This window comes from Callorhinus ursinus, unplaced genomic scaffold, assembly GCF_003265705.2.
Source record: "Callorhinus ursinus isolate GAN/ISIS: 27379988/994484 unplaced genomic scaffold, GSC_fseal_2.0 scaffold7, whole genome shotgun sequence".
In the NCBI taxonomy this organism is placed as follows: Eukaryota; Metazoa; Chordata; class Mammalia; order Carnivora; family Otariidae; genus Callorhinus; species Callorhinus ursinus.
Window position 1 is genome coordinate 30,098,763 of NW_027397069.1, and position 24,055 is coordinate 30,122,817.

At 38.8% G+C, this 24,055-nt stretch overlaps 1 protein-coding gene across 1 annotated transcript in view; it reads left to right on the forward strand.

The window, feature by feature from the left end:
- The first annotated feature begins 22,855 nt into the window (after positions 1-22,855).
- The window catches only part of DACH1 (dachshund family transcription factor 1), a 423,085-nt gene continuing 421,885 nt past the window's right edge, over positions 22,856-24,055 (forward strand). The window contains exon 1 of the mRNA XM_073894450.1: positions 22,856-24,054. Within this exon, the coding sequence (XP_073750551.1) occupies positions 23,751-24,054 (304 nt within the window). The 5' untranslated portion in view covers positions 22,856-23,750. The remainder of the gene's footprint in view (position 24,055) is intronic.

Genomic DNA, 24,055 nt, shown 5'->3' on the forward strand with positions numbered 1-24,055 from the left:
AGGAAATAAGATGCCTGAGAAAGCAGAGTTTGTATCTGCAGAGAAATATCACATCTATTCAATCAGTGATTTCAATCTTTACTTCTAGCATAAGAACACTTTCTTCTAATAAAGTAGTATAAGGAAAAATAACAGGCAAATCAAACAAAGTTAGCCTGGTCCAGTTGAAGTAGAAAATCCTGGATAATTTCTTACTCTTATTTCCCTCCTCCTAGTAATTATATCCCTGTTTGCTTGTTTTTACAGTTAAAATAGGAAGAGGACTAGTGTGGAAGTCAGGAGTCATGAAAAAGCTAGATTGTCATCTTAAATTATTATTATTTTCCTTGGAAAAGTCACTTAATCTAGAACTCCCTTTCCAATTTTAAGAAACCAGAAGTTTAGACTGTTAAAATTCATTCATTTGGCTAAAATGTTAAAAACCTCAGCAATCGCATATAAATGTTTACTTCCAGCCTCCGTCTCTGACATTATAAAGAACCAAGTCGCCAGACCAACTCATTAAGGAAAAAAAAAAAAACAACTAAAAACTCTGGATAAAGTAATGTTTAATTTTTCTTAAACATATCAATTAGCTGGTAAGAAAGCAAGGTGCTCTGGGGCCTGGGTGGCTCAGTGGGTTGAGTATCCGACTCTTGACTTCAGCTCAGGTCATGATCTCAGGGTCCTAGGATTGAATCTGCTTGAGGATTCTCTCTCTCCATCTCCCTCCGCCCCTCTCCCTGCTTGCATGTGCACACTCTCTCTCTCAAATAAAACAAATAAATCTTTAAAAAAAAAAAAGAAAGTAAGATGTTCTGAGACCGATAAGTATACGAAAAGCAGAAATTTGAGATAGAAACAGAGCACTGAAACCTGCTTCAGTGTGAGGGCATTTACATATTCAGATCAACTTTAGCTTCACATTTGAGCATTTTGCTGCCTTTGTCCTCTTCCCTTCCTTTCTTTTCTTGTGGAACACAGCCAAGGAGGAAAAAATGGAGGGAAATCAAAAAAGTGGTGGTGTGTTTGGGGTTCAAAGAAGTGTCAGAGACTGCTGGGGCTGTGGATCAAGAACACAGTGAGGCTCAGAGAATGGTGGTGGCGCTAGGGTTGGCTGAGTAGACAGCTGAGGCAGCAGGGGTATTGGAATCACTAATATTTTTTATTTATACCTATCATCTCTTTTTGTGATTTTGTCTACCTTTTACATTTTGTATTTTCTTCTCTTGCTTTTAATATCCATTCCTGACTCATCTGAATTAATCAGCACTGTGATGGCTGCCAATAGCAATCCATTATTCCTTCTACATTTACAAATTGTCATTCCATTGTAAGAAGAAGCTTTTTCTTTTTCCCAAATTATGTATTTATTATTTTATTTATTTAAATAATTACAATCTATGTATTATTCTTTATTTTCATGCTGAAATTGGTCCAGATTTGGTCTTCCAACTTCCGGCTGGTTCCTGGCACTTTGATATGCCTCAAACTATTTAAAGCAAGAGTTGACAGAACTATAAAAACTATAAAAATGAGAGAGGAGGAGCAAGATGGTGGAGGAGTAGGAGAACTCAATTTCGTCCGGTCCCAGGAATTCAGCTGGATAGGGATCAAACCATTCTGAACACCTACTAACTCAAGGGGAGATTGAAGAAAAGAATAGCAGCAATTCTCTAAACAGAAAAGCAACCACTTTCTGGAAGGTAGAACGTGCGGAGAAGTGAATCGAGGTGATATTTGGGAAGATAGACTGTGGAGGGAGGGGGCCTCCATCAGCCACTACCGGCAAGTGATAGAGCAGCAGAGCACAAAATCAGAACTTTTAGAAGTCGGCTCCGCTGAGGGACATCACCCCAGTGGCTAAGCGGCGGGTGGAACCCTCATGGGACAGTGTGGTCTCAGTACCCTCGGGGTCACAGAAAGACTGGGGTTGCCTGAGTGCCACAGAGCTCCCAGGTATCGGAGCAGGGAAGCCAGCTGCAGAGACAGAGCCAAGGAGTGGGCTTTCAGCTCAGGGTTGCCATAAACCATGATCCATGTCACAGTCGAGCCACTGCTCTCCCAGCAGGGACCCAAAAAGCGGCAGATCCGGGGAGACCCCCTTCCTCCCCCAGGAGGAGTGGCGCAGGAGTACACTGCAGGGATCTGCTGGGTTTGGAGACTCCACATGGGGTCAGGTGCCAGAGATAGAAATGCTTGATCACCGGCCGGGTGAGCATGGAGTGTGGCTGGAGACTGGGGAGATGGGAGTGATTGACTGCTTTTCTCTGGGGGCGCACTGAGGAGTGGGGCCCTGGGTTCTCGGCTCCTCCAGGGTGGAGATTGGGAGGCCGCCATTTTCACTGTCGTCCTCCAGAGATGTACAGAAAGCTTGCAGGGAAAAAAAGCTCCCAAGAGCAAACCTGAGCAGAGACTTAGCCCGGACCCCGGCAAGGGCAGGGAAATTCTTCCTTGGGCAAAGACATTTGAGAATCACTGTGACAGGCCCCTCTCCCAGAAGATCAGTAAGAACAGCCAGCCAAGACCAAGTTTACCTATCAATGAGAACGGTAGAACTCCAGCATTAGGGGAATGCAGCACATAGAATTCATGGCTTTTTTCCCCATGATTCTTTAGTCTTTCAAAGTTAATTTTTTTAATTTTCTTTTTTTCGTTTTCTATTTTTTTTTTATTTTTTCTTTTTCCCTTTTTCGACCAACATCTTATCAATCCCTTTAAAAAAAAATTTTTATTTTTAATTTTTAGAGTCATATTCTATCCCTTCATTGTAGTTAACCTTATCTTTGGTATATATATAAGTTTTTCTCTCTTTAAAATTTTGGGATACAGTTTCTTCTAACAGACCAAAATATACCCTAAATCTCTAGGGTATGGCTTTGTTCTAGTCTCCTTCCTGATCACATTCTCTCCCTTTTTTTTTTTAATTCTCTTCTTTCTTTTTTCAACCAACTTCTTACCTTATCAATTCCTTTTATACAGTCTTTTAAAATTTTCATCTTTACACTCATATTCCATCCCTTCATCATATTTACCCTTATTTTTGTACATATATAAGTTTTTCTTTCTATAAAATTTTGGGGAGCAATTTCCTCTAACAGACCAAAATATACCCAAAATCTAGTGTATGGCCCTGATCTATTCACTACACTGATCATATTTGATCATATCTTTTTCTTCTTTTTCTTTTTCTTTTTTTTTTTCTTTTTTCTTTCTTTCCCTTTCTTTTCCCCTGGTTTCAGGCATCTTCTCATTTGCTTAGTGTATATTTTTCTGGGGTCGTTGTTACCCTGTTAGCATTTTGTTCTCTGATTTATCTATTTTCCTCTGGACAAAATGGCAAGATGGAAAAACTCTCCTCAAAAAAAGAACAAGAGGCGGTATCAACTGCCAGGGACCTAATCAATATGGACATTAGTAAGATGTTGGAACTAGAGTTCAGAATGACGATTATAAAGATACTAGCTGGGCTTGAAAAAAGCATTGAAGATACTAGAGAAAACCTTTCTGGAGAAATAAAACAGCTAAAATCTAACCAAGTCAAAATCAAAAAGGCTATTAATGAGGTGCAATCAAAAATGGAGACTCTAACTGCTAGGATAAATGAGGCAGAGGAGAGATTTAGTGATATAAAAGACCAAATGATGGAGAAAAAAGAAGCTGAGAAGAAGAGAACCAACTACTGGATCACGAGGGCAGAATTCGAGAGATAAGTGATATCGTAAGACAAAACAATATTAGAATAATTGGGATCCCAGAAGAAGAAGAAGAGAGAGAGAGAGGGACATAAGTTATATTGGAACAAATTATAACAGAGGACTTCCCTAATTGGGGAAGGAAACAGGCATCAAAATCCAGAAGGCACAGAGAACTCCCCACAAAATCAATAAAAATAGGTCAACACCCTGACATCTAATAGTAAAACTTAGAAGTCTCAGAGACAAAGACAAAATCCTGAAAGCAGCTCAGGACAAGAGGGCTGTAATCTACAATGGTAGAAACATTAGATTGGCAACAGACCTATCCACAGAGACCTGGCAGGACAGAAAGGAATGGCAAAATATATTCAGAGCACTAAATGAGAAAAATATGCAGCCAAGAATACTATATCCAGCGAGGCTGTCATTGAAAATAGAAGGAGAGATAAAAAGCTTCCAGGACAAACAAAAACTAAAAGAATTTGCAAACATGAAACCAGCCCTAGAAGAAATACTGAAAGGGGTCCTCTAAGCAAAGAGAGAGCCTAAAAGTAACATAGACCAGAAAGGAACAGAGACAATACACAGTAACAGTCATCTTACAGGCAATACAATGGCACCAAATTCATATCTTTCAATAGTTACCCTGAATGTAAATGTGCTAAATGCCCCAATCAAAAGACACAGGGTACCAGATTGGATAAAAAAACAAGACCCATCGATATGCTGTCTGCAAGAGATTCATTAAGACCGAAAGACACCTCCAGATTGAAAGTGAGGGGTGGAAAACAATTTACCATGCTAATGGACACCAAAAGAAAGCTGGGGTGGCAATCCATATATCAGACAAATTAGATCTTAAATCAAAGACTATAATAAGAGATGAAGAAGGACACTATATCATGCTTAAAGTGTCTATCCAACAAGATCTAACAATTGTAAATATCTATGCCCTTAACATGGGAGCAGCCAATTATACAAGGCAATTAATAACAAATGCAAAGAAACACATTGACAACGATACAATAATAGTAGGGGACTTTAACACCCCCCTCACTGAAATGGACAGATCATCTAAGCAAAAGATCAACAAGGAAACGAAGATGTTAAATGACACACTGGACCAAATGAACTTCACAGATATATTCAGAACATTCCATCCCAAAGCAACAGAATACACATTCTTCTCTAGTGCCTATGGAACATTCCCCAGAATAGTTCACATCCTAGGTCACAAATCAGGTCTCAACTGGTACTAAAACACTGGGATCATTCCCTGCATATTTTCGGACCACAATGCTTTGAAACTAGAACTCAATCACGAGAGGAAAGTCAGAAAGAACCTAAATACATGGAGGCTAAAGAGCATCCTACTAAAGAATGAATGGGTCAACCAGGAAATTAAAAGAAGAATTTAAAAAATTCATGGAAACCAATGAAAATGAAAACACAATTGTTCAAAATCTTTGGGATGCAGCAAAGGCAGTCCTAAGAGGAAAGTATATAGCAATACAAGCCTTTCTCAAGAAACAAGAAAGGTGTCAAATACACAACCTAACCCTACACCTAGAGGAGTTGGAGAAAGAACAGCAAGTAAACCCTAAACCCAGCAGGATAAGAGAAATGGTAAAGATCAGAGCAGAAATCAATGAAATAGAAACCAAAAGCACAGTAGAACAGGTCAATGAACCTAGGATCTGGTTCTTTGAAAGAATTAATAAGATTGATAAACCCCTGGCCAGACTTATCAAAAAAAAAAAGAGAAATGACCCAAATCAACAAAATCATGAATGAAAGAGGAGAGATCACAACCAACACCAAAAAAATACAAACAATTATAAGAACATATTATGAGCAACTATATGCCAGCAAATTAGATAACCTGGAAGAAATGGATGCATTCCTAGAGATGTATCAACTACCAAAACTGAACCGGGAAGAAATAGAAAACCTGAGCAGACCCATAACCACTAAGGAAATTGAAGCAGTCATCCAAAATCTCCCAACAAAGAAGAGCCCAGGGCCAGATGGCTTCCCAGGGGAATTCTACCAAACATTTAGAGAAGAATTAATACCTGTTCTTCTGAAACTGTTCCAAAAAATAGAAATGGAAGGAAAACTTCCAAACTCATTTTATGAGGCCACAATTACCTTGATCCCAAAATCAGAAAAAGACCCCATCAAAAAGAATTACAGACCAATATCCTTGATGACATTGGATGCAAAAATTCTCATCAAAACACTGGCCAATAGGATCCAAAAGTACATTAAAAGGATTATCCAACACGACCAAGTGGGAATTATTCCTGGGCTGCAAAGTTGGTTCAACATCCGCAAATTAATCAATGTGATACAATACATTAATAAAAGAAAGAACAAGAATCATAGGATCCTCTCAATAGATGCAGAGAAAGCGTTTGACAAAGTACAGCATCCTTTCTTGATCAAAACTCTTCAGAGTATAGGGATAGAGGGTACCTACCTCAATATCATAAAAACCATCTATGAAAATCCTACAGCGAATATCGTTCTCAATGGGGAAAAACTGAGAGTTTTCCCCCTAAGGTCAAGAACACGGCAGGGATGTCCACTATCACCACTGCTATTCAACATAGTATTAGAAGTCCTAGCCACAGCAATCAGACAACAAAAAGAAATCAAACCCATCCAAATCGGCAAGGAGGAAGTCAAACTCTCACTGCTTGCAGATGATATGATACTTTATGTGGAAAACCCAAAGACTCCACCTCAAAACTGCTAGAACTCATACAGGAATTCAGTAAAGTGGCAGGATATAAAATCAATGCACAGAAATCGGTGGCATTCCTATACACCAACAACAAGACAGAAGAGAGAGAAATTAAGGAATCGATCTCATTTACAATTGCACCCAAAACCATAAGATACTTAGGAATAAATCTAACCAAAGAGGCAAAGGATCTGTACTCAGAAAACTGTAAAATACTCATGAAAGAAATTGAGGAAGACACAAAGAAATGGAAAAACTTTCCATGCTCATGGATTGGAAGAACAAACATTGTGAAGATGTCAATGCTACTTAGAGCAATCTACACATTCAATGCAATCCCCATCAAAATACCATCCACTTTTTTCAAAGAAATGGAACAAATAATCCTAAAATTTTATGGAACCAGAAAAAACCCCGAATAGCCAGAGGAATGTTGAAAAAGAAAAGCAAAGCTGGCGGCATCACAATTCCGGATTTCCAGCTCTATTACAAAGCTGTCATCATCAAGACAGTATGGTACTGGCACAAAAACAGACACATAGATCAATGGAACAGATTAGAGAGCCCAGAAATGGACCCTCAACTCTATGGTCAACTAATCTTCGACAAAGCAGGAAAAAATGTCCAATGGAAAAAAGACAGTCTCTTCAACAAATGGTGTTGGGAAAATTGGACAGCCACATGCAGAACAATGAAATTGGACCATTTCCTTACACCACACACAAAAATAGGCTCCAAATGTTTGAAAGACCTAGCTGTGAGATAGGAGTCCATCAAAATCCTAAAGGAGAACACAGGCAGCAACCTCTTCGACCCCAGCCGCAACAACTTCTTCCTAGAAACATCGCCAAAGGCAAGGGAAGCAAGGGCAAAAATGAACTACTGGGATTTCATCAAGATAAAAAGCTTTTGCACAGCTAAAGAAATAGTCAACAAAACCAAAAGACAACTGACAGAATGGCAGAAAATATTTGCAAATGACATATCAGATAAAGGGCTAGTATCCAAAATCTATAAAGAACTTATCAATCTCAACACCCAAAGAACAAATAATCCAATCAAGAAATGGGCAGAAGACATGAGCAGACATTTTTCCAAAGAAGACATCCAAATGGCCAACAGACACATGAAAAAGTGCTCAACATCGCTCAGCATCAGGGAAATCCAAATCAAAACCTCAATGAGATACCACCTCACACCAGTCAGAATGGCTAAAATTAACAAGCAGGAATTGACAGGTGTTGGTGGGGATGTGGAGGAAGGGGAATCCTCCTACACTGTTGGTGGGAATGCAAGCTGGTGCAGCCATTCTGGAAAACAGTATGGAGGTTCCTCAAAAAGTTGAAAATAGAGCTACCATACGATCCAGCAATTGCACTACTGGGTATTTACCCCAAAGATACAAATGTAGGGATCCGAAGGGGTACGTGCACCCCAATGTTTATAGCAGCAATGTCCACAATAGCCAAACTGTTCAAAGAACCGAGATGTCCATTGACAGATGAATGGATAAAGAAGAGGTGGTATATATCCACAATGGAATATTATGCAGCCATCAAAAGGAATGAGATCTTTCCATTTGCAATGACATGGATGGAACTGGTGGGTGTTATGCTGAGTGAAATAAGTCAATCAGAGAAAGACATGTATCATATGACCTCACTGATATGAGGAATTTTTAATCTCAGGAAAGAAACTGAGGTTTGCTGGAGTGGTGGGGGGTGGGAGGGAGCGGGTGTCTGGGTGATAGACATTGGGTAGGGTATGTGCTATGGTGAGCGCTGTGAATTGTGCAAGAGTGATGAATCACAGACCTGTACCTCTGAAACAGGTCTTAGAAAAAAAAAAGAAGAAGATAGCAGGAGTGGAAGAATGAAGGGGGGATATCAGAGGGGGAGACGAACCATGAGAGATGATGGACTCTGAAAAACAAACTGAGGGTTCTAGAGGGGAGGGCGTGGGGGGATGGGTTAGCCTGGTGATGGGTATTAAAGAGGGCACGTTCTTCATGGAGCACTGGGTGTTATGCACAAACAATGAATCATGGAACACTACACTAAAAACTAATGATGTAATGTATGGTGATTAACATAACAATAAAAAATTAAAAAAATAAAAAACAACCCATCAATTTCCACTCTATTAAAGACTTAAGTGTATAAAGAAAAATATTAAATTGTGGAAAAAACCTAGAGAATAATTCTGTGTTCTTAGAGTAGGGAAAATTTCTTATGCAAGACACAAAATGAGAAATCTATAAAGAAAAAATAGTAATTTGACTACATTAAAATTAAGAATGTGTGTTCATCAAAAACTGTCACAAAGAAAGTGAAAATGCAAGCAACAGACGGGGGTGTGATATATTTTCAACACATAACTGCCAAAGGTTTAGTATTGAGAATAAATAAATGAATTCTATACATCAAAAAGAAAACACATAAATGGTAAAAATATTAATGGGCAAAGAACAGACAGTTGATAGAAGAAGAAAATTCAAATGCCCAATAAACAACCCTAAAATTTGTATGAAACCACAAAAGACCTCAATTAGAGGAATCTTGAAAAAAGGATAACAATATTGGAGGTATCATAATTTCAGATTTCAAGTTACATTAAAAAGTGAGAGTAATTGAAACAGTATGGTGGTGGCATAAAATAGACACAGAGATCAATGGAATAGAGCATAAAACTCAGAAATAAACCCACAATTATATGGTCAAATAATTTTCAACAAAGGAGGAATGGATATGCAATGAGGAAAAGACAGTCTCAATAAGAAGGCAAAAAGGAGATTCTCAGGAAAGTTATTAAAGAAGAGGTAGAATATAAAATTATTTAAATATTATATTCTTTTTTTTAAAGATTTATTTATTTATTTACTTATTTATTTGACAGAGAGAGAGAGAGAGCACAAGCAGGGGGAGTGGGACAGGGAGAAGCAGGCTCCCCGCTGAGCAGGGTGCCCAACTCGGGACTTGATCCCAGGATCCCGGGATCATGGTTGTATAGCAAGCATCTGGTGATTGTCTGTCAAGCACTCCTCAATTGTTCATCTGAAAAAGTCTCCCCGTTCTAAGAAATTTCTCAGCTTTAAACTTGTCCTGGTCATACGCAGACCAGGCTTTAAATCCCAGGTGTTTCGTTTCGCATCTCACACATTCTTAATCACTAGCTAATATTACCCTTGACAGGTTTCTTCACCCATTATTTAAATTAAGGTGACCCATTCAGAGCCCGTTCTTGGATTTTGGAACTCAGGTATCAAGAAGGCTAATCTCAGTCCATCTCTGGTGGTAGAGCTAGAAGCACAGAGTATGGTTGCTGCTTGGCACTGTGAATTCAGCTGTGTGAAAGAATCTAGACCAAGAAACTGGAGGAAGACATCCTGAAAAATGTGTCCTCGGAGATCAGAGATAATATAAGGAGACGCTTGAAATCTCTGGTTGCAGTTATCCCTGGGACTAACTGGAGACATGACCTCCTATAAATGTGATGATGTGAACTTCTTCAGCACCCTTTCTAGATAAACTGGCTTAAATGTAAAGCTTGTAACTAAGAGTCATCAGTAATTAAGGCTACCAATCTGCATAGCTATGGGACAGTCTTTAGCAATGCTCAGTCATCCAGAGGGATAGCAGATTGCTATATTAGTCCTGGTTCGGGATTCACGAGGCAGCTGTGTTAGGAAGACAGGGACACAGATAAGTTGAGCATGTGAAAGAGAGGTGGGAAAATAAGTGAGATCAAAAGGGAGTGTATCATAGCGGAGTAGAGAGCAGGCCTGGAGTGGACTGAAATTTAACTTCTCAAGCCTCAGTCTGCTCATTTTTGTTTTGGGAGTAATAATTGCCTGTCTTTCTCGTGTGTTAGGAAGATTAAATGAGATCACCTATATAAAGCATTTAACACAGTGCCTGGCATATAGTAATTGCTCCGTAAACATTGTTGTCCTTGAGGTACATACTCCATCTATGGGAACATAGATTCACAGAGAAGGGATGTTTGAATGATAGCAAAGGACAGAGTAGACGGGTAGGTAGAAGGAGGCAGCTACTCCTTTCTGTTATGCTCCCATGCCCACTTGTTCATCCCCTAACTTGAAATACAGTTGATACTAGACTCCTACACACATTCCAGAGAGGATAAAGTCATAGTCCAAAGAATGTAAATAGATGGATTCGGTGATAAATTCTAATATGCAAAGTCCCTAAAGACCAAAAATTAAAACCAAACCCTATCAGACATTTAAATTTTAGATTTTTCTTTGCAACCAAAATGCTTAGTTATTAAAACATTAATATAAACATAATTGCATCATCACTGATGAAATCTCTCCTGCCTGTAACAAATGTGATTTCAGCTTGTGCTTTTGCAACGAGTGAAGAAACTTCCAGATGGAGAGGTATAATTTGTGAGATTTTCCCTAGTCTATTCACATTGGCTTTAACTTCCATTTTAAATTACAGAGAGAATTCCCAAAATTTCAAACAGCCCCAAGAGATCTGGTGAAATAGCTAATCTCTTTCTATGAGCATGCTAACAAAAGCAATTTCTTACCAAGCTATATGCTACCCAGTGGGACTGATAATGAATCTGCATTATGGTAACCTTTATAAGAAGAGAAGATAAGAAGATCTTTTGGGGAGGTGTATTTATTAGGTGGTGAATGTGTCTCTCTGCATGTGGATTTTTCTGTTTAGATCCACTTTTCACTGAACTATGCCAAGATGTTCTGTCTTTCTGCTTTCAACAACATGTCTAAATTTATAAGACCCATCCTATTACATACCACAATGTCAGTAAATATCAAACACCGATGTGCTGTAACAGCTTTCTCAGTGTTGAATTTCTCTCATTTGAAAAGGCACTAGATTTACATAGCTGATTATGGGCTTTTTACTAATTTCCCTCTAGGATTTATAAAGAGTTCAAACTTGTGTTAACAGAGAGTACTGTGTGTGTGTGTGTGTGTGTGTGTGTGTGTTTATAAATTGGAAAGGGGGGAAACTTGTATGCTATCACCCAAACATAAAGAGGCAGTATTTGCTGGGAGTCTCCTATAGAGGGCACCTTCACCTTATTGGAAACCCAACTGAAAGAGAAACCCAGTGGTTAGCAGAGAAATAACTAAACCTTAAAGTCAGAAGCACCCGCTTGCTTTTGCTAACCAGCTTTCTTCTCTATGGTATCTTTGTTACCTTATCTTTAGTAGAAAAGAACTGGCACTCTCTGCATAATCATTCATAGATACAGGCCAGTAACATTACCTTATTATTATGTTCAGCTCACTTGTGGGTGAGCTGGAGACAGCTGTTCATATTACCTAAGAGGCAACAGATCAATGAAAGGAAGGGAAGGACAAGTTTTGAGCTGCCTTTTTCCAACAATGTCCTTTATACAACAGAGGATATTTTTAAAGCATTGTATCAGAAAACAAAGGCTGATAATAAAATAAAATGTTTACAAAACAAACTTTTGCTGTGTTGTTATGATTAGCAAGTGCTTTCAGAGACTAAAATTACTTAAGTAGAAACAAAAAGTAAGTATTTTTTGGATACCAAAAATACCATGGGTTATAGACTATAAAGAAAATAATTGCTATTTAGAAAATTCTGAAAATAAGCATGTGTGTGTGTGTGTAAAGCAATTCCTTGAAACTGTTCCTGTGTAGCTAAACTATAAAAAGATATATTAGTAATCTTATTATTAAAATAATAGATAATCAAACTGTAAAAATATAAGCATATATTCATAGAAGATATTCTTTTAAAAAATGCTCAGCATAAGTGCTGTACACATGTAGAAGACTTCAAATGCAGCATTACTTTGACATTGATTTTGAATTTCTTATGTCTTATGATTGGTAATAATACTAACGTACATAAATCAAATATACATAACTTTGCACATTTGCTTTTGACAATTCCTGATTGGGAAGGCTTCTTTTGGATACTCAACAAGCAATCAGATTTATTAGAACACTTTGGCTAAGAAACTGATAATGAATCTTCCTGAATATAAGATAAAAAGCAACATTGAAGAGTTTATTTCTTTACATTTGTGTATAAAATACCGTCTGTTTGGTTACTGGATGTGGCACCTAAAACTTATTATAGTTACAATGAAGCTTATCAATTATACATGATTAATTCTTTACTTTCATATTCGGTGTTTGGAAGTAATTAAGTTTCCAATGGTTACTATTGGCATATAGCATTTGGGAACATTTTTGCTTTCCTTTAAGTTCTACTTTAAATAGACTACAAATAAGTGTAAATGCATTTTAGCTATTGAAATTGGTTTGATCTTGTGTCTTTTTTAATGCTTTATTTAGTCAAGGTCTAAAGCTTCCTATTAGGACCAAAATGTTCAGACTATTGGAAGTTTTAATTCTTCTTTGCTAAGAACTATCACCAATGTGTCAATCAAATCTCTTACATAAAAATAAAACAAAGCACTCCCTGGTAAGCATATGTTTGATTTTATGCACTTGCTGTTATCGGTGTGTTTCAAAACCAGTCAGATTTGTTTCTGTGGGAAAAAGACCCATTTTCTTGTTCGGCTGAGTCAGTTGCCTTGTCCTAGAGAATGCCTAGGGTAAGGCCCCAATCCACCTGCCCAGGCATTCCCGCCTCATTGTTGACATTTCCTGGTGTTCAGTGGTTTCTCCCACTTTGTTACATTCCAGAGCTCAAGGCGCTTCTTTGAAGATACAAGGCCATTCAAGTCTTCTCTACTTTGCAGCCTCACTCTAAAGGGAGAGTAAATGAAAAAGCCACGCAGTTCAGACAATTTAAATGGGGCAGCAGGAGGGCTGTGCTATTGCTCTGTTGGGAATAGCTGTGAGTGATCCCTGAATCATCTCTTGGAAAAGAAGTAGAGAGTGGCCTTTCTTGAAGTCAGGATGAAAAAGGATAGGAGAAAGAGGCTGGATGGTCGCCTATGGAAAAGCAAACTAAGGCTGGTAAGAGACTACAGATAAGTAATGTGTTTACACAATCAACTGCTGGTTTCATGCTTGATTTTGCAAAGCACTTCAACAAATGACTTTTACTGGTAGATGCTGCCCTTTTCTAATCAAAGGAAACCAGAGGTAGTCACAAAAGTCGAGGAACCCCAGGGGTTTTTGCACTTTGACTAACTTTTTAACATCACACATTAGTTAAGTATTTCTCTAGATCTCAAAATCTTATCCCTGAAATAATAGTATTTCCTCAACTCTTTTTCAGGATTCTCCAACCTCATCGTGCTGCCTTGTAGCCCGTGAGTGCCTACATCTAAGCAGCAACTGAGAACACATCGGTAGCTCTGTAAGGCATATAGAAATTCATTAAACAGTGGTAGAAACTGACAGAGAACCATGAGGCCAGATCCAGTCTATTTTTTTTTCAGTCCCTTTATATATGAAGTGATAAGAAAATATTTCCTCTCTTTATTTTAAAAAGATTTCCTTCGAGAATAGTTGGTGGGGGGGAATAAACCTCATTGAGGACTTGAATCTAATTCCTGGCTTCAGCCTCAACGTAGCTGTGAGTCTTTAAAGGCAAGTTCTCATATTTTAACAAAATATGTCAGTTTCCTCTTTTGCAAGATCAGGGATGATGTATAAGGATGTATCTAATGGATTTGGTAGTGAGAGGCTGCCTGCAATCCTACATTGGGAAGGTTTCTGAGATTGCCTCTGAGCTCCCAAGGAGGGATCTGAGAATCTTTTGTGATGTCTGGCATGTTCATTGGATCAGCAAATGGCAGGATGAGACCTGCAATTCTAGGATTAGATGATCTTCCAGGCTTCCCTAACACAAAAGTTCAGTGATGTTATGGTAATAAGACTCAACTGAGATAATATATATGAAAGTCTCATCAGAATGAATATCTTTGTCTTCTTTACATCCTCAGGAACCAGCATACAATCAGTACATAAAAATATGTGTGCTTTGTGTGACAGAGATTATGTACATTAAGGTGACGGTAGTATTAAAGTAAAAAGTATACAGATTATTGCCCACACCTCTGCTTGCTCACATTTGGGAGGCAGAATTTCACATACGAACCTGCATTCTCTCATCATGTGTAGCAGCACATCAGAATATACTATCACTTATATTCCATTCTTGGTGAAGACCCCCAATGGACCCCTTAGTCCAATGACTAAGAAAAGATTTTTTTCTGTATGAGTCCCAGCTACAAGCCTTAAAGGGTTAAGCATTAAGATTCTCTTTTCTATCTGATCTGGCATCTCTGGATCTTTGCCTCAAGAATTTCCCTAAATTAATTGCATATCAGAAAAAAAAATGAGCATATCTAAAACTTTGTGAGTCCTCAATATCCTATTCTGAATCATATAATATATAATTTAAGGAATGAGCTGTCTACGCAATTTGGGGACAAAGCAAATGGGTGGAGAATATAGAAGCACTTCTAATTACCCAGCTGACCTTTACTGAACGTCCAGCATGACGTGCTAAGCATTATCCTAGCTATGCAAAAGGAATAGGAATGACTTGAGACCACCTGAAGAGAAACATCAACAAGTGGGAAAGCATAAGAAAACTGCCTTACCCACTGAAATGCATGAATGTTACAATACACAGCGATAAATCTGCCAAGATTCCTGGATGTGCTGAATCTTGAGCCAATTGGTAAATTATAAATTCTGACTTACATTTCTTTAGTTCCTTCGCTAAATACACAAGGGAAGGTATGCTGGACATGTGAATGAACTGAACTCCGGTTCAAAACTAAAATGACTTTACAATTTGTGGGGAAAGCATGTGCCTGAGGATGGCAGTGGTGGGACCTGTCCCCCTGCTCAGGGCCTGTGCTTTGATTATGTTAAACAAGAAGAAAGAGGCCTGTGAAGATTTCTTAGGAAGTGATTTCTTATATAACATCCTGCCAGTATCCATCCATAGTCCTCTCCTGAAAACGGGTGGAGTGAGGGGTTGATTTGGGAAAATGTATTCAAATAAAAAATTAACAACTTAGAGCCGGGCATAGGCATTACTAGCAGAGAGGCTGTATTCCTATTTGTACTGGTAATGCTCAGTTCATTTCTAAGTTTAAAATGGGCAAATTACATTCTCAGAGCCATTGTGTTCATCCTTTTCCATTCCATTGTTAAAAAAACGTACCTTTGTTTCAGGATTTAACCTTTGCTAAAGCACAGGGCTGAGACAATCACAACAAAACACCTCCCCCTTAAAACTAGTCCTTCAGAGCCCTGTTAAATCAAAAGAAAAATTCTTTCTCTCCTCCCTGGTCCCACAGCCCCTCAGGATTTTAAATGGTAATGACCAGTTCATTTGAGAAAATGGCATTTTAGTGCTCCCCTTCACAAGCTCTTAAGCCATATGAGGTGTCTCTTTCCCGGTGATGTGCACCTCCTTTTGTTTTCTGGCATTACTGGAACTGACCTGGCATGGATCACTGGGTGAGCAGGCAATCTTAAACACTTCTCATATAAATTACTGGTTCCTTTCCAAGTGCAATTGCTCACAGGGTAATACACCATTTTACAACTCTGATAGCAATGTCTCTTCGTTCTACTGGGTTCCACACCCCCCCAGGAAATGAACAGACAAAAAAGACTGATGGAAATGTGAACCTTAGAAATGTACAGGCTGGTTCAACCTTGAGTATGTACACAGTGGGCATTAGGGGATCCTTCAATTCTTGTATTTCCTTCTTTTACACCTCTCAACTCTTTTCCTGCTTCAAAAGCCGTCTATGAGAATAAAAATATCAAAATGACACACTCCACACATGTGGACATTATAAAAAGCAAGGCAGTAATAAATAGGGACATCTACGAAAAGCTACTTTTAAAAATTTTTCCAGAAAAGAAAATAATGCTCACACTTTATGATCCACACTTATTAGGTAGAAATGACACATCTTGCTTCCATGCAAATGAGGCTTACCGTTAATTGAACGCTCCAAGAGTCACTGGATGCTAATGATGGCCACATTTTCCAAGCCAGTGTCTTTTTTCCCATGAACTCTAATGACAAGGTGTGTTTTTACTGACAGTTGACTCGGATCAGAGCTTGCAGTATTGTATTTCAGGTTGTGGCTCTGTAAAGCCCTGTAACTTTCTTTGAAGTTAAACAGTGTCAATCTGTTTCCATGTCTGAATAACTCTTAGAAGAGCCTGCCTGACCCAAGTCAACTCATTGAAACATACTATTTCCCCATAATTGATGTTCCAAATGAATGTCCTTTCATAATAAAATGTGCTGGAAAACAAAACAGCTTTGCATCCGGCACAAGTTGCATCATAATTAAATTTTATTTTATCCCATCGAGGCATGCTAAATGTTGAGCAAAATATAATTTTAAGTAATTTGTTTGTATTCTTATCTGTAGGAGTTGGAAATTAACAGCGTTGCTAGTTTGCGTTTACTGTTAAGCCTGGAGAGCAGAGAGATTGCTTTGCAAACATTACAGTTATTATGTCTGCAGTTGGTACTCTTTGTATAAATTATTGATCAGCCAGCTTATTTTTCTTTCTGCTTAATGGATATTATAGCATAGCCGTTTACAACGCTATAGTTAAGGTTGTGTCAGCACTTCCATTATAATAAACCCTCTGTTACAGGGGGTTTATAACTTGTTGTAAAAATTTGCTCTGGGCTGAAACTTGACATACAAGATCTCAGGCTGGAAGGTGGCAATTGTTATTCTTTCAACTTTAAAAAAAAACCTCTTTGTTCTGAAGGGCAATAAATAAATAAACAGTTTATTCTTTTCTAACAATCCTTGAAATTTCTGACTTCAAATAGAACAGTTTTTATAGGCTATTTGTTAGACAGTGACGTCTTCTTTTACTTAATAAAGAGGATAAAAAGACTAAGATAATAAATTACAACAAGAAAGCAGTCAATCAATATAAACTTTTTAAATCGAGTTTAATACATTTCTCCTAACATTATAAAATTATACAATAATTCATGTTTTAATATCAAACATGCATTTATACTACATAAGACTTCTTCCCCACCCCCATTCCCAGCTCTGCATCCCTTAAGCAAGTCATAGGTCTTAATACTGATCTTCTTTAGAGGAAAATGAGTTGGGGTTATTTAAAGAGAAAGATGTATGATAAGTAGAAAATGCTTCATGTTAAAAGGTACAATTGAAGGTAGAATATTTACCAGAAAACTGGGGATTTAAATGTCTGACTTTTTGACCTTACTTCAGTCTGCTTTTGCCCTCACAATGGCCTGACTGAAGAGATGAGGGAATTAATATCAATTTATATTATTCTTGTTGCTGCTTCCTTTTACAATGCAACTCTAAAATGATCTCACTGTGTTTGTTTTTTTATCAAATATTTGGCTGTGCAACTCAATACCAACCCACAGATGGAATTAGGACACTTACACTGGAAGTAAGGAGTGATGGACAAGTATAACTAAATTATCAGGGAGAGATGACTGCCTGTCATGGAAATGATGTAGTTTGGAGTCAGGAAAACAATTCTAGGGGTGATTTTTTTTTTTCTTTGTAACTATTCTTCTCTTTGCCATTACCCTCTCTCCCCCCTGGCATGGGTTTTGAGATTTCTTAAAATACGCTCCATAACCAGCAGAGTATTTTTGGCTACATGTCACCTTCATTCTGAACCAGGAGAAAAGGAGGTGAAGATAGAAGTTTAGGGAGACAGGAACAGTGGTGCAAATTCTGCCATTTGGCTCTGAGATCTACGGAAACAGGAATATGAATAGATACTTACTATATGCATTCAGTAAGCATATATACAGTCCATGCATTTCCACGCTGTTAAACAGGTCAAAGTTATTTATAATCATTTAAACCACTTCTTTATTAAGGACGGAAGTTTGTAATGTAAAGTTTGAGTGCTTCAAGTTATAGTGTGTTCACCTTCAGTTCCCCACCTTCTGTCCTTTGGGTAATTTATCACTGAGCTCTCTTTGCCTGATTAGAGAGTGTACCCGTGAGATAAAAGCCTTATTCCTTGTTCTTGAGGTGAGGCAGGGAATTGGAAAAGAGGGGAAGACTGTGGAAGTGACAGTCACCAAAAGTCAGAAATTGGAACCCTAAGTGGGAAAGGCAGAGGAAGAAAGTGTAGAAGGAGAGAAGGCTGTGCTTAAGGCAGTCAAAGTTTATCTGCTGAGCTGATTGGTGAGGTCGAGTGTCTAAGTTAAAAAGGCTTGAGAGAGTTACTTGGCATAATTTCTCCATCTTCAATGATTTACTACTGAAGTGCAAACATCAATTTTGGACTCTCTCCTGAGAAACGTTTAACAAAGTCAGTGAACTACTGGTACCCTGATATCTTTCTAGATTTACCAAACTTGGATAGCTCTTTAATAAACCTCTGCCTGAAGTTTATCTCAGTCTTTTTTTTTCTTTTTCCTATTAAGGAAACAGGTCCATTAGTAAATATGCAGATGTAAAAATGATCTTCCTCTTGAGTTCTCCGTTGTGATATATCTTAGAATTGTTCAGAAGTGCACTCTATTGTTAAAGATATTTGTGCCGGGTGTGCTAATGCACTCTTTGATTGAGTGAATTAGCAGTCATAACAATCTGGCAGTCTGGCCATAGAAGTGTGCTCAAATTGATTTGTGTTATGGCTGGACTGGAAAATCTAGTGTTAGTTGTTTTTTGCCCTGGGGCATTGTTTGTACCAAACTCCACTTTTCATTTAATTTTCCAATACATTTTGAAAGATTGAAATGCTTGTGATCAACATTTGATCCACTTGCATTCTTTAAAAAAAATTCTGAAAGTAATTTCAGATTCCAAAAAACCTTGCTTTCAATTAGAGTAAACATAATTAGAGTGACGTCGTGCTCGGAATGGTAAATCTCCCTTTGAATCTATTAAGCGTGTTATCTCCTTGTCCTGTCACTGAAAGGAATTCAGTATATATCTGGAGTATATATCTGTATTTTTTCTGTGCATGCTTCTAATAGAATTTGGGAAAAACTTAAAAGAATAAAATTGTAATGAACCTTTTCTTGTTGCCTTTGTGCATATGCCCAAATTGTTTCTGTTTCACTTAGTGATGCTATAAAAAGAGGATACTCAAAGCTTTCAGGAAATTTTGAGATACACAAGAAACACATGCAGATAATGTGTTGTCTTTAAGTTACCCAATCATTTGTTTTTTTATATTCCGTGAAATATGCATTTTCAATGTTTTTCTTTCAAATAACTATATCAACTGCTATACTGAAACTCTGAAGATTTAAAGACATGACTTATCTTGGCTTTGTCAATATTGGTATCTCTTACAATCTTCTGCTTTGCAGTCATTTACCAGAATTATAATGCAGCATGAATAAACCTAAAAAATGACTATTGATTACAGAGAAAGCTTTGTGAAATCATTTAGTCAGTTTCCCCACTTGAGAAATCAGTGAATAAAATAGGTCAATAGAAAAGGGTGGAAAGGATGTAATACAGAGCTATGCCACCCTGGGTTATAAAAAGGGTCAAAAATAAATCCCCATAGAATTCATGATTTTATACTCATAAAATAAAATGATACTTACCAAATCCCAACTATAAATCCTCCTTCCTACAGATTTATTCTTCTTTTTTAAACCACAGGTTTGGAAAATACATTTTTATGTTTCCCTGTTTCAGTAGAAGCATTTCCTTGTCACTGCCCCCTTTTAACCAAATAGGATGCCCTCATCATCCAGCTAAAGTGCCTGTTGTCATCCAGGTATTCACCGGGACTTTAGCTGCAACAGCTACTCTGTATTTCCTTACTGTCTCCTGCAACCTTACAGCTCTTCTGAAAACTGCATTTCATACTGCACTGAACTCTGTATCCTGTGTCAATTTTTGTTAAGTAATAGATGGTGAGACCTGAGACCACTCTCTCTATTAGTTCCCATTCATTGGGATGGCGTCGGGGGCACGGGAGGAGCAGGGAGGAGAAGGGAGGGGCCAGGAGGGGGCAGAGGGAGGGAAGAAAATACCTTCCCTGAACTGGTACAAGCTCAGCTTCAAACGACATCCTAGGAAAGAAATTAAAGACTTCTTAATTAGTGCAGCAATTAAGCTTTCTTGGTAGCATTTTAATCAGCACAGGCCCTATCAAAGGACAAACAGAACGATTTGCAGGTCTTTGAATTTTAAACAGTCTTATTGATTTCAGCACAATACGTCTTCACAAAACACAGGGAGAATTTCCTAATATCAGTTACAGTACTTTGAGTTTTGCTTATGCAAATTGAGTGCAAGTTGGAAAAGATGAGATGGAAGGAGAGGACCTGAAACAGCCAGAGATGTAAAACAATAAACAAACAAGACAAAAGCTTTGAAACCTAAAGATGCAGTGGAAAGAGTGAGAATTTGAAATCTGAGGAGTTGATTTATCTGCTGTTGTTAAATACTGTTTGCTTTAATCATTGGTAACATTTCTCAAAAAAGAAAAAAAAAGGAAAGAGAAGAAGGAAAAAAAGAATCTTAAATCTTAAAATATCTAAGGTTTTTTTTCCTAACATATTTTAATTTTCATTATATGCTTTTTCTAATCCTTTGTTTGATCAAAGGGGCAAGTGGTAGTTCCCAGAAACGGTTTAGAGACCTGAGGTGGGGAGTGAGCTCCCGTTCAGGTGGAGGTAAATGCCCCAAGCCCTACCCCTGAACGGAGCATGTGCTGGGAGGCGCAGGATTCCCTGCAGAAAATTTGGAGTTTGCTTCGAAGCTGGGTGGGATTATGGCTTGGTCAGTTATTATTACTTCCTGCCTGTGGCTTCCGAATATGGCAGGTATTGGCTGAGTGGCAGTTTAAGGAAATGTGAGAAATGAGAATGGAAAGGGCAGATTTTTAGCACTTAATTCCAAATTTTTTTCCCATTTCTGGATCTAGAATTTAAAATGAGGAAACTGTAGTTTAGCATTTCAAACTACATCAGAGTTTATTAAAGTTATGCATGCAATTCCAAAATAAAATTAGTGTTTCAGGGCTCAATATCTTCTTCTCCACCACTCATTAACATAGTAATTTGGCATTTTTAAAAAAGGTAAGATTTTCCAAAACATGTGTAAACACTTAATATAGTGTTTTGATGTATGTGAAATATATCAAATCCCTATTTTGGAGGACTGATAGCAGGAGTGAAAAAGTAATATAAATTATTTCTGAGTGTATTAAAATACATTGGCTAACTAGGTCAAACAACTGTGCAAACTTTAGCTATCTTTGTAGAAGTTTATCTACTTTTTGGCAACAATCAATTTTCTGAATTCTTAAGACCCAGAAAAGCCTCTTGATATAACTGCTGTGCCCCAAAAAGTTTAGCATCAACTTAGACAAATTAGTCAGTGGTGTCATATTTCTCTGTAGATATTTCCAGTACCTTTTGACACTAAACTTCAAAAAGTTTAGAGAATTAAAATGACAAAGAGAAATGTGATAATCATTTCAGCACCAAAATGGCAGAATTTCATTATGAAATTTCCCAACACTGTGAATCTGATGCTAATAGTTTTTTTTTTTTTAAATCTGCCCAAAGCTAAAGCATTGTTTCTATCTTGTGACGTTAATAAACATGTGTAGGCAGGATTAAAGCTTAATTATTTAAGATTCCTAGAGATACAAACAGAGAACAAAGTTGACCTATGTTCAAATCATATGTTGGTCAAAAATCCTTGGAAAAAATACCCCATGCAACAAGTTAGAAAGGGAAAAGAAGGAGAGAAGAGGGCAAAGAGGAAGACAGTCTAAACTCAGCCTAATATTTTTAGGCACAGCTACCCTTTCTGCCTTTACAAGTCAACTAGTGAGCTTGTTTTGTTCTTTTTCATTATTTACAAAACACATTTGTACTGACATACTGAAAAGGACCTTCCCAAAATACACTGAAACTTCTCAAATATGAAAGAAAATGTGTTATTCATAAGACACACTGGCAATTAGCTTTGGGTCTTAAAGGATGTGAGTGAGGACAGTTGTTTTCTGTGCAAGACAGGTGAATTAATTACAGAGTTTAAGTAAGAAAAAAAATCAGTGTTTTCTTGTTTTCCACTTTCTAAATCTTCAAGGATGCCTGATCTCTTTAAAGTCTCTAGGTAAAATAAGCATTTCTGACCTGCCTTCGGGGTGAAAGTGAAGTTATTCTGAATGATCCACACTATGGCAAGCATTTCTTTCTTTCCACACTCTATCAGGAAATAAGAAACTGAATACAGAGGATTTCATTATTCTTAAGTGACTTCAGCCTGACTTTACCCCCACAATTTGAAAGCTGTCCCGGAATTTTCACTATCTTTACGCTAACAAATAATCTAATAAATAGAGTAAAACAATCAGATGCAGAAAACATAGGTTTTGCTTACATGTGAATCTTCCTGAAAATAATTTCTTAATAACCATCAAGTGAGGGGATGTGTTTTCATTTATATCTTATTGCAAAAACGAGCGGAGATCTATCCTAAATCCTTGAAGGAGAGCTCAGAGCGTTCTGGCTCCTCTGTAAGTTGGCAGGCGATTGCTTAGAAGGTTTTGGAAAAAAATTACGAGTCGTCGCGGACGAAATGGACTATTAGACACGCAATCTAACGGTAGTAGAAGAGAAGTAGATCATCTCCCTCTCCTTTTCCGATCGCCACTTCTGTGTCCCCGGCTTTTCCTCTCCGTCCCTCGTATAGTTTCTTCCTTATTCCCGCCCCCCCTCCTCATTTTCTCCCTCACTCGCTTTCCCTCTGTGTCTCGCGCTCTCGGAGTGTCTGCTCCGAGTTCCTGGTTGGATAATTTGGGTTAATACTAGTGAGTGAGGTTTTTGCGGCTTCAAAGGGTATTTCAAGTTTCCGGAGCTCCTCCCCTCTGCACCGTGTGACAACAACAACTCGTCCAGCCGGCAGCCTGCACTTTTCAGCTCATTTTCTCTCTGTCATTCCCCTCTCAATCTTTGATCAATGTACTTGCCAGGGAGAACCCAAGTCCTTCAAACCTCCTCCTTTTCACCTTCATCCTTAACTTTGTGCTAGAGCGGGACCCACACAACAACAGCCGACCCTCCCCGCCCCCCCCCCCCCCCCCAAACCAGCCCCCGATCCCAGCCCCCGGAGAGGACTCGCATTTCGACTTGCGGGACACTTTTGTGCGTTTCTCTCCAGAGCGCCTCTCGCGCTCGCCCCTCCTGCACTCGCTCTTTCTTACCCTCACCTCCTTTCCCCCCCTTTCTCTCCCTTTCTCCTTCTCGTTCTCCCCTAGAGTTATTGTTGTTGTTGCCCCTTAGCTCCTTCGCCCCTTTTTTTTCCCCCTGCCCCTCCCCGGGGTGTGTGGCAACTTTTCCCCTCGCTTCTCCTTCTTCGGTTTCCCCTTATATGTGACCATGGCAGTGCCGGCGGCTTTGATCCCTCCGACCCAGCTGGTCCCCCCTCAACCCCCGATCTCCACGTCTGCTTCCTCCTCCGGCACCACCACCTCCACCTCCTCGGCGACCTCGTCTCCGGCTCCGTCCATCGGGCCCCCGGCGTCCTCAGGGCCAACTCTGTTCCGGCCGGAGCCCATCGCTTCGGCGGCGGCGGCGGCGGCGGCCACAGTCACCTCCACCGGCGGCGGCGGCGGCGGCGGCGGCGCGGGCAACGGAGGCGGCGGCGGCGGCGGCGGCGGCGGCAGCAACTGCAACCCCAGCCT